Raw genomic sequence first — 12,061 nt, 5'->3', positions numbered from 1 at the left:
GTAAACAGTAGTTAAACTTGCAAAACTTACAAAACGTATTTACTTTTTTTGCCTGTCTATTATGGTTGGTCCATGTGGTCCTCCCCCTCCCCTGTCAGTCGTTAATCCAGGATGTTTTTATGTGATCCCCCCTCCATGGGGGAGCGAACTCATTCCTGTACATGTGGGGGGAGGGGGGAGTGTCCAAATGCGTGCTGAGAGAGATCAACCTTTTGGGGAAAGGTCATGCTAAATTTTCTGCTGCTTGAGCTTTTGCCTTTCCCTTCTTTTTTTGCTTTTGGCAGGGATTATTTTTCGAATGGTTAATGTAAATGTTAGTAGATACATGGGGGGGGGGGGACTAATCCTAGGCTTTAGCTCAGATTGTTTTTTGGAGGTGCTATAGAGATTAAAAGGAACACAACAACCTTTTGGAGAAAGGTCATGCTAAATTTTCTGCTGCTTGAGCTTTCAGTGCCTTTTTCTTCTTTACCCATTTTTGTCTGGGATTATTTTTCGAATGATAAATGTTAGTAGATACATAGGGGGATCTAATCCTTGGCTTAGCTACGATCGTCTTTTGGAAGGGAGGTTAAGCCTTCGGGCCGTGTATGGGGGGCTTCAGACGTCAAACCCAACCTTCACAAGAAAAGGATGTGCTAGATATTCTACCGTTTGCACTTTCGTCACCATCTTTTAGTTTTACTTCTTAACCTTTTTTGCCTTGGATTATTTTTCGGATCATGAATCCTTGGCCTAAATGCACAAGTACAATTGTAGATGTAAGGCATCACCAGTCTGAGCCTCCTTTGGAGGGCACATTACAGCTTTGATCCTGTTTATGGGCGAGCCTCAGACGTCAAACCTCTGCAGGATAGAACCCAAAAACCTCTCTTTTCCTTTTACTTCTGCACCTTTTTTGTGTGTGATATTTTCAAGGGATTATTTTAGGATGCTCAGTGTAAATGTTAGTGGATACATAGGGGGACTCATCCTCAGATGCGGCTGTAAATGTAGATGTAAGGAATTTTGAGGGGACATAACTCCTTTGATTCCATGTACGGGGGAAGTCTCAGATGTCGAACCTCCCAACAACCTTTCCATTCCTATTTTTCGATCTTTCCTTTTGTGTGTGATATTTTCAGGGGATTCAGGATCCCAAGTGAAAATGTTAGTAGATACATAGGGGGGGCTAATCCTCACCCTACGTAAATGTAGATGTAAAGGATCTGGCCCAAATACATCCAAATGGTCATGCTAAATTTTCTGCTGCTTGCTTTCGGTTCTTTTTACTTCAAACACTCTCTTTTTGAATGTGATCATTTTTGTGAGATTATCTCAGGATTAGGACTGATCCTCAACCTTCAATGTGAATGTGAATGTAGATGTTACTTATATATTCCCACCTTGTTTGGCTTCTTGGCTCTTATGAAAATGTTTTCTTTGTTACAAAAGCTTTACACACACACACTGTTGCTGCTGCTCATGGTTTCTTTCTGTCTTGCTAATTTTATGTATTACTAATTGATTGGTTCAGGTCTTGTAAGGGATTGAACTGAATAGTGTAATGTTAATTCAATTATTGGACAAGAGAGCAGAGTCTTAAGTTAGGTAGGAACTGCAGTTTGGGTTGCGTCTAAATGAAGGGAGAGAAGAGTTGTAAAGTTTGGTTTTCCTCAAGGAACGCTGAACAAACATCCCCACAGGATGTCAGGAGATGTCAAGTTGATAGGAAACTAATGGTAGTGGTGGCAAACAGTCTAGGAAATCCAACAAACTCTACTATTAATTCTTTTGCTTTGCAATGATATCTCCAAGAATCTGAATTTGAGGCCCACAAACTAACCAACCAAGCAAATAGATTTGATTGACCTTCTAATTAGTTTACAATGCTAAAGAGGTTCATTAAGGGAAATAGAGTAGATTAGCTAACAAATGGTAAGCTTCACAACAAGGTGTGAGTTGTCTCAGAACGCCTTAACAAGTAGGTGACAAGTGCTGGTGTCTGGATGTTTGTGTAACTCTTACCATTGGAGATCAGAGGCCAGTGGAGCTAAAGTTGAAAGAAATTCAAGGCTCGCCTGGGAGCTTTGCTGCTGTAAATCAACTTCATCAGACTATTTTCGTGTGCCAGGAAGTCCTTTGAACAGGAAAATCTGACATATTTTATCTTCCTTTGGGGAAAATCCTTCTGTACTTGTATTTGCTTTCGAAATTTTGAGTGAATTCACTAGATCTAGTGCTAAAATCGTGGTAACATTTGTTGTCTGTAGATTCTATCAAATATGAAACAGTAAAGCCTGGTAAAAGAATCCTGATGGTCAAATCTTATATGAAAGTCAAACGATTTTAACGTTTCTCTCTCTCCCAAATTGTTAAAAATCACGGCCACTCCTATCCCTCCCACCAAAACCTCTGCTTGGAGTATAAATCTTTCATAGGTCTTGAACAAGTTGGTATATTTGCCCCGAAATCTGAAGAAGTCGATGATGATCTGTAATTTGTGATTACTGGTATGAGAGTTTTAATTCAGAAGAATAAACCAGGATCTGGGAGACCACAAGGAAGTCAGTCTGTATGTCTGTCCACGGATTAACACAGATTAAAAAGGCAAACTGCACTGTCAAGTCTGAGCTCTGGAAAGGATTAGCCCCAGCACTGATAAACAGGGGATAATTGATTCTTTCCTGCCAGCAGGGTGCTGTTATGATTACTTTGGGAGTGTCTGTCTGGAGGGTGTGACTGTGGAGATCTAGAGGGGGAGGGGGTAACTGCTGAGATGTTGGAAGGCAAAGTCATCAAGTTCTCTCCCTTCCAGCTGTTTAGGAAGGCCTTTTATAACAAAAAAACAGGGCCCAAGCCCCAAGGTACCCTCCTGCAGAGTCCTTCAAACTGGTAGGTGCTACTGGTGTTTATTTTTTGGGAACCTTTGATTTGTGACGTTCAACATGGGACCATGGTTCAGCTCAATGCCATACACCAAGGACATTATATCTATATAATGTCCTTGCATACACCAAGGAGGCCTATAACCTCCTTGTGTACACCTGAGGAAAATTGTATAAAGAAACCAGTAAATTGTCAGAGAATAGTACTAATTAACATCTTTCTGCGAGAGTCTGTGAAGAGGCTAGCACAAGATAGCCTGGATGCCAGACCCCCAATCTCTGAAATATCTATGTGCTCGATTGATATTTTCGAGATAACTGGTGGTCTGGCATCCAGGGTAAGTACAAGGCTCCTCACCCAAAGAGGAGAGGGTAGGGTTACGAGAAGTGTCTAAAACCAGCCTATAAAAGAGATGGTGTTAATGAGGGGTCATGTTTACAGAACCTGCTTGAGCCAGGTCTGACCTTGGTAATGTGTTCTTTCTTCTCAAGGTCATCTTTCCTGTAGTTTAACCAACGAGGTTATATAACCTCTTTGGTTTCACCTAGTATTATAGCAAACCCCCCTTTTCAAAGGTTTAAAAATATCTGCTGACTTGTTAACAATAACTGATTTAGTTGACCTGATTTTTGGCCTGCAATCAAAAGTAAATTCAGTCCAAAAGCTTGTCCTAAGTCAAACCAGGTGACCCCCTGAGAGGTCACCACTCTAGGGTCACCTATCGCCATGGCAACAAGCCTCAGGCCCCAGAGATGGGCATCATTTTGATTACTCTTCATGTGTTGTGAATTTTCCTCTGACTCAGAGGGTGAGGAAAATTTACTTGTGGCAACATGACAAACAGGTCAGGAGGGGATTTTTAAAGATGTCCCAAGGAATATACATTGTAGTTAGTCTTCCAGTATATACATTTTGTACAGCATAGAATCAAATTGTGAACACTCGAAAATCAGAGACTTCTTACAATTTAAAGGAGTCTTTTAGAAAGATTTTTCTTACATTGCATTGATTTTGTATTGGCATGGGCTGTTTTTAGTGTATCTACATGTATACCCAGACATGATCACTGTATTTTTGTTGTTTCCATGAAGTTTATATACGAGGTCTACATAGGTTAGATTTCTGTATATTCACCTTTAATATTCACCTTGAAGGTCAGCCAGTAGGTACCCTATAAGAGTAATGAGGCTGTGCTATAGAGTAATAGAAATGCTTATAATAAAATATCTCATGCTAGATATACAGTCAGGTACACAGTTATACAGGCTGTATCACACAAGTCACATTAGCAATCCAAGTCCCCTCATTATACCCAGGGTTAACTAAGTAGAACTTATCTGCTGTACCCATCTGAGCAGAGGTCTGCCTGCATCTGATGGCCTGTCAGAGAACTCAGCCTGATCAAAAGCAGTTTTCCACCATGTTTCTAACAAAGGAAGACAGCCAGACAGGCTTTATCTTGAGGGGACCAGTAAATATCTGCTCTTATTTTGCTGGAGTGCAGAGAGAGACATTTGTGCCCCTTAGTGCACCAGTCAATGTACAACCATACAGGAGTTGATATGAATGTTTGCGGAAAAATAGAATATGGCAAATATATGTAGACAAATATGAACATGGCAGATTACTACTAGTTGAGGGCTATTTTGCTCCCTTCCCATTTTGATTTAGTATCAATCAGATTATGATAGATATACTTGTCAAGTTCAATACGAGAATCCTTAGTTTCTTAAGACTGTATTTCAGAAAGTCAGTTGTCGCAACAGGTAATGACTTTCATAACCTGATCAACAACGATAATGCTACAGGCTGAAGTGGAACACTCATGAGTTTACACTCTAAACAATGTTGATATACAATGTGTGTTCTTTTTCGAGTATTGTTTCCTATAAGTTGTCTAACAAAAAGTGACTTCCATAACCTGATCAACAATGATAACAACATTGGCTCAAGTGAAACACTCATGTATATGTCAATGTTGTTTAGAGTAGAGTTGATAAAATTATGTTCTTTATCCATTGTTGTTTCTTAGAAAAGTTGTATCAACAGATCGAAAGTGACTTCCATAACCTGATAAACAATGATAATGCTACATGCTCAAGTAGAACACTCATGTATATGTTTACTCTCTAAACAATGCTGTTTATAGTAGAGTTGATATATGTTCTTTATCCAATGTTGTTTCTTAGAAAAGTTGTATCGACAGAAAGTGACTTCCCTAACCTGATAAACAAGGAGAATGCTACATGCTCAAGTAGAACACTCTTGTATATGTTTACACACTAAACAACATTGTGTAGAGTAAGTTTTATACTCTTTGTAGAATTTTGTTTCTTGTTGACATTCATAAGCTGACCAACAATGATAACAGCATAGGCTCAAGTGGAGCACTCATATGTGTATTTACACACTAAACAATGCTGTTTATAGTAGAGTTGATATATGTTCTGCTGTAGTGACTTTGCCACCGAACACCAGGAGCCAATAAAGCCTTTGGGACCTTGAAGGTGACATTGACAAAGTCAAGACTTGAATTTTAGCAGCATGTTTTGTTTCAGAGAACCCTGCTCAAAGGCATGGAGCTGGGAAGGCCGTTAGAGAAATTAAAAACATACTCCAGTGATTTTGAACTCAAAGGTCTGGTGATAACACCTACATGTGGAGATTGTTTGGCAGAGATCCATACTGTGATTGCAGCACCTTCTGCATGGGTTTATCTGGGGGCAGCCCTATATGTTCTGACGCCCCTACGTTCCGATATCCTTACGTTAGGGTTGGGCTTTGACTGAGGGTCTGGGTTAGGGTCAGGCATAGTGCTATTGGGTGTTGGAACATAATCATCAGGTTTTATACACCCAAATCAAGTTCCAATGCAACTACCAGATTATTGCTTGCAATGATGTTGTAGAATCTAAATTGTATGAAGTTGAAACTGTTATAAGGATTGTTGAAAGGAACAATTTTACGACAAGTTGATGCTTAGAACTAGCTACCTGTCACATAGATTTTTGTGTAAATTTCATGACCAGTAGCTACATTACTTGTTCAAAAAGACATCTTCAATCTGTATCCCCCGCAGGTTTCTGTGACCGTGACCCCCTTAAGTTTTGTACTGATAGCTGCCTCTGATCCTTTTTTGAAAGAAGCCAGCACGCTGATCTGACATCTAATTAACACATGCAATTAGTTACACCACTGTTTGGTCTAAGTCATTATTAAGTCACAGCAAACTGCCAACATGTCACTGGCAGGGACAGCCCCAGTCTACATGGTTGGGCCACAACAGTTTAATTGGTTGGTTCTTGGATTTTAGGACAAACATGCTAAGAGTAGAGAAGAGTAGAGTTGGAACCTAGAAGTTGGAAGTGGCAGATCCGTAGCCTCTGTTGCATACGCCTACCGTAAGACTTGTTTTTTTTAATTTTATTCTATCAATTACATGCTCATCTATGCTGTTTTCTAATACTGGTTACCATTTTCTTATTACATTTTCTTATCATTACGTTCCGCTGCAGAAACATATATTTCCAGCAGGGATCTGCAACAGAAACTTAAAACCACCATGAAAATGCTTGTTCTGTCTTCTGCCTGCCTATCACCTTGTTTCACCCATCACAACATCAGATTTAAGTTATCGTCCCAGTCTCAAAGTCTGCTGTTTTTATCATCAGTCTTGACGTCTTGCTTGATCTTTACTTCATAATGTCTGAAAACCAAGGAAATGAATTGGCTAGGCCTACTGTACAAGTAGGACTAAGTTGTAAGCTGCATTAAGAAATTAATTGCCTTTCCCAAGGCCTGTTTTCTTTGATTCCCCTTATCAGATCTTTTGATAACTTTGTGTCTGGATTCTCCTGTCTTATACACCATTTGTGACCTTATTTGGACATTTCGACACATAGCGGACATTGCATTTTGGGTAATCCACCAGTGGTTTGGTCAGTTTATTTTCTTTGTGTAAAACTTTGAATTCCAACATTGCAGTGTGTCCTGAAAATCCGTTGCACAGCTAGGGACAGAGCTGTTGGATATTCAACTGGTCCAACACCAACACCTGCACAACACCAGCTTTACAAAGAGGCAGCAGGAATAGGTTATAACAAAACGCACATTGAACAGCCTGTCACACTTTACCTTTGTACATCTAACCTAGCCTCTACCTGGCTCCAGATGTGGCTGGAAAGAGAGCAAATCGGCCAAATAGAGGAGTTGGCCAGCCGATAGATACACTTTGCCACGTCAGGTATCTATCGGCTGGCCAACTCCTTTATTTGGCCGATTTCTACTCTTTCCAGCCATGTCTGGATCCTGATAGAGGCTACATGATCATCTAAACCTAAAGCTCCCTCAGTATACTTGGTGACAATGGTCTCCAAGCAGATGTAAAAAGGTGAAATCACCCTGTTTCTCCAGCTCAAAGGCATTGGATGCGGTCTTGGACAATGGATAATTGGCCAACATAATCATTTGCTACTGCTACTAATACTGCAGGTTTGACTGTATATCAATGGCCAGGTGGTCCTTATGCAGAGGTGGTCACTGGTACAGGTTTCACTAATAATTTTCCTCTACAAGTTGTCAACACTCTTATCAAGTTATGTATTTACCAGAACTGAGAACATGTGTCAGACACCATTCCTGAAGGCTTTGCCATTTCCTTTTCCATCCAGTCAGCCTTGACGTAACTTACCAACATTCCGATGGTGTTGCTACCGTTTTTGACGATGATTACTTTAGACTTTATCACCTAAAAGGAGGCTTCACTCCTAATCCATGTCACTGAGTCACAAGGATTTCACATGATTACATTTCTGTTTAATGTCATTATTAGATATCAGCTGACAAAAAGCACATGTCTTAACGTCATCAGTGCTGTCATATCCGTAATTACAATCACAATTTGGCTTCTGTCCCACTCATTGTTTGGGAGCCCATGGTGTTAATTTTCGCTGTTAAGATCTGCCGTTTTACAAAAATTCATTTTCAGCAATTTCCTGTCACAAAGAGTTTACGATAGACAGTGTGAATTTCTTCTACCAACATTCCGATAGTGTTACTGCTGTTTTTGACGATGATTACTTTAGACTTTATCACCTAAAAGGAGGCTTCAGTCCTAATTCATTTCACTGAGTCACAAGGCTAACTTATGATGGCATTGCCGTTTAATATCATTATTAGATATCAGCTGACAAAAAGCACATGTCTCTACATCATTGGTGTTTTCATATCCGTAATTACAATCACGGCTGTACATGTCTCCAGCTTTGATTTGGCTTCGGTCCCACTCATTGTTTGGGAGGCTTTTGTGTTAATTTTCATTGTTAATCTGTCATTTTACAAAAATTCAATTTCAGGGATCTCATGTCACGAAGAGTTTACTTTTGGACAATGTGAATTTTTTCTGTTGACAAGCAAATTTCATTCTTGGGATGGGTCCTGGAGATGGCTCTGATTTCAGTAAACATTTATCACACGGCTATTGTGGAAGATGAATAGTAGGTACATTGACACACAGTTTGAGTCATAAGGCTTTCTCATGATGACATTGTTGGTTAACGTCATTGTTAATTGTCAACTGATGTAAGCGGATGTCTTTACGTCAGCTGAAACGTACCAGTGGTGTCATTTCCGTAAGATTTACAGTAAATATTTACCATGCTTATTATCAAATGTCAACTTATGCAAGGCAGATGTCTATGTCTTTGCGTCAACCAAAATGTATCAGTTTTGTCATGAATATCTAGAGTGGAGTGAGAAGCAGTAGCTTTAGCAGTCAGGGAAGGAATTTTCTCACCAGTTCAACTTGTGGGTTGTTGGATTAGAATAAAATGCTTTAACTGGATGATGGAAAAATAGACACAAACAGTTTGAGTCATAAGGCTGTCTCATGATGACTTGCTGTGTAGCGTCATTATGAAATGTCAACTGATATAAAGCGGATGTCTTCACTTCAGCTGAAAGATACCATAGGTGTCCAAAGCTTTACAATAAACATTTACAATTCTGTCTCCAACTGTCAACTGAACATGATCATGCTTCCTTAGATATATAATTGTATGGATGTCTTATATGTTCATAATCTCCAAGTAGATCTATCGGTGGCTAGGCAGTATCCAAAAGGCCATTCAGCATCCAATAGGATACTGGTTGGCCCTTTTGATACTGCCTTCCCACTGATAGATCTGCTTGGAGATTAATATTTTCAGTCAATGGTCAATGACCACCAATAAGTGGCTACAATGGCCAGGTGGTCCTTATGAAGGGTTGGTCACTACTACAGGTTTGACCGACTGTTAGTATTACACATCAATAGTGGAAGGAAGTACGTCAACATGTCAGGATTGGGCTTGACAAGGGATGTAGAACCACTTCCTTTCTCCATCTTTCTTATCTGCGTACTATCTGCGTACTTCCTCGTTCATCCTGGGAAGTATGGTCTATGTGTATTGTGATACCTAACAGAGGTTTGACGTGAATGTCAAGAGTATGACTATGAATATCAAACCATCAAGATAATCTTTATCTACACACTGACATTGTTTGACTATGAGTACCAAACAATCAAGAGGTTTATGAGGAATGTCATGAGGAATGGATGTAACTGATCATGATGTGTTTGGGTTTGGCTCATCATGGTCATAATGTCAAAGTATGTAAGTCAAAGGTGTGTTGATTGTGAGTCACCTGTCATGATTTTTATCCAGTTGGATCACTTAATCTTTAAACTTCCGCCAATTAAGCAATACAAGAAGCTGCTTTGGAGGGGACAGTCCAATGTTCTGATGCTCCTACCGGTAATTCTGACACCCCTATGTTCCCACACCCCAAGGCTGTGGTTTATGTTAGGGTTAGGGGGTGTCCAACTGTTGATGATTTTAAAGGTTAAGATGCCTGTAAACTCAGCCCTTATTGTAATGTTTTGATGCTCCTAATTCCCACACTCCTATGTTACCACACCCCTATGTTGGGGTGTGGGTCTAAGGGTTAGGGCTTTGGGGGGTGTCAGAACATAGAGGTGTAATCGTTTTGGAAGGTGGAAAGATTCATGTTTAAAACAAAGTTTAAATCTTACACAGATGAAGAGAACATGGAATATATATTATGACTGTAATCTTAGCTACCATTGCAATCTAAATCTTGCAGTATTGGTATGTAAACTTTGATGTAAGTTGACGAAATCCCCCTCTTGTTCCCCTGCACTGGACATCCTGCAGTCTTTCTGTCAACAGTTCAGCCAGCCAGTACAGTGCACTCAGGTCTTAAACCTAGTCTCCAGGCTTTCTCAGGGCTGCAGTTCAGTCAGCCAGTGCATGATCAGGTCTTGAGCCTAGTCCCCAGGCTTTCAAAGGGCTGCAGTTCGGCTAGACAGTGCAGTCAAGTCACAAGTCTGGTCTCCAGGCTTTCCTGGGGCTGCAGATCAGCTAGACAGTGCAGTCAAGTCTCTAGTCTGGTCTCAAGGCTTTCCTGGGGCTGCAGTTCAGCCAGTCTGTAAGCTCAGGTCTCTAGTCTGGTCCCCAGACTTTCCCAGGGCTGCAGTTCAGCTAGACAGTGCAGTCAAGTCACAAGTCTGGTCTCCAGGCTTTCCTAGGGCTGCAGTTCAGCTTAAATTCATGACCTAGCATGACCCAACAGGAGAAGCAGGCTAGATTCGAATCTAGCTTTCCTCACAGCCTTCTGTTGTCATCTATGATCTTGACCTCTTACTGTAAATGCATTTATTTAAGTTCGCATGTTTTTTTTCTTTCGCGGTAGGGAGGAAATAGCGTGTTCACGGTGGTTTTAAGTTCACGTTTGAAACAATAGTAGCGCCACAGTCATACGTGGGCGAAAGGTTTGCGGTGGTTTTAAGTTCGCACTGAAAATTCACCGCGAAAACCTCGAACATAAAACCACCGCGAACATTTCTGCATTTACAGTACTTAAATCTTTATTTTTACTTCACAATGTCTGAGAACAAAGGAAAGATAAAATCACAATTCGGCTGCTGACCTCTCAGCAGAGTTCACCATCACAAGGTTTCCTCAGGAAACTTCGGATCCCGCCTCGCCAAACATGGAGAAAACAACTTTTCACAACATGGAGCAAAAACCACGGGCGGAACAACAGCAGTTTCCTGCTCCCTGCTGCAAACGTGTTCTGTGTTCTGTATCATTCCTGACCTTGGCTACCAGTAGGTCAAGTCCATGGCCACATAGGTTTTGTCTAAGAAAGTTTGAATCTCATGTGAGGGGTCACAGTCCTTGGGACAATGTTCATTGGGCTTGTCGAAAGATCTAGAGGTAAAGGGGAATTTCCCTAGTACAATAAACCTGTAAATACTGTATATATCGGTTGTCTTTCCTGTGGTCACTAAAGACAGGATTCTTATAATTAGTTTGTTTGTTTGAACCTTTGTTTATGTGCTTGGAGTAACAGGAAAATAATCCAAAGGATCACCAAAAAGTAGACGCAGTGACCTAGAGGTCCTCATGCAGAGGCTTGACTGTACTTGCACACGTTTTACTACTCTTTATCTGTGTGGAAGTACGCATTGCTGTACTCTTTTAGTGTACAATTTTTGCTAGATCAATTAAACTGAAGTTCTTTATTCACAACCAGCATAACATAACAGCCGACACTTCGGGTGACTATCTGTCACCTTTTTCAAGGCAATAACGAAGAAAATGACAGACGCCAAAATGTGACTTGGCTGTCATTTTACTCCTTGGTTGTGAATAAAGAACTGTGTTATTCAGTCATTCACCAACATGATGAAATGATTCACGGCTAAAACATGGACTGTGTTGTTTACTACAGTGGCCTACGTGAGTGCGCAGTACGAGACCCACAGTATTGGAACATGTGATCTGGAACCCTACATTCTCAAACATGAATGTTATTTACTGTTGATTGTTGTGTTGTTTCCTACAGTGGCTTACGTGAGTGCACAGTATGAGACCCACAGTATTGGAACATGTGATCTCGAGCCGTACATCCTCAAACATGAACTGTTATTTACTGTTGATTGTTGTGTTGTTTACTACAGTGGCTTACGTGAGTGCACAGTACGAGACCCACAGTATTGGAACATGTGACCTGGAACCGTACATCCTCAAACTGCTGACATGCGACAATCACTTCTTCACTGCCATGAGGAAAGACCCAGAGGGTGATTGTGGGTAAGTGTCTGTTTTTAGACTTTATGGTATTTTTC

General features: G+C 40.6%; 1 protein-coding gene across 1 annotated transcript in view; it reads left to right on the top strand.

Annotated features, from left to right (window-relative positions):
* LOC136446862 (uncharacterized) overlaps positions 1–12,061 on the top strand; it is a 43,542-nt gene that overhangs the window by 18,375 nt on the left and 13,106 nt on the right. Inside the window, exon 2 of the mRNA XM_066445497.1 lies at positions 11,894–12,026. Within this exon, the coding sequence (XP_066301594.1) occupies positions 11,894–12,026 (133 nt within the window). The remainder of the gene's footprint in view (positions 1–11,893; positions 12,027–12,061) is intronic.

Source organism: Branchiostoma lanceolatum, chromosome 13 (genome assembly GCF_035083965.1).
Source record: "Branchiostoma lanceolatum isolate klBraLanc5 chromosome 13, klBraLanc5.hap2, whole genome shotgun sequence".
In the NCBI taxonomy this organism is placed as follows: Eukaryota; Metazoa; Chordata; class Leptocardii; order Amphioxiformes; family Branchiostomatidae; genus Branchiostoma; species Branchiostoma lanceolatum.
The sequence above is the reverse complement of the archived record's forward strand: the minus strand, read 5'-3'. Positions and strand labels throughout refer to the sequence as shown.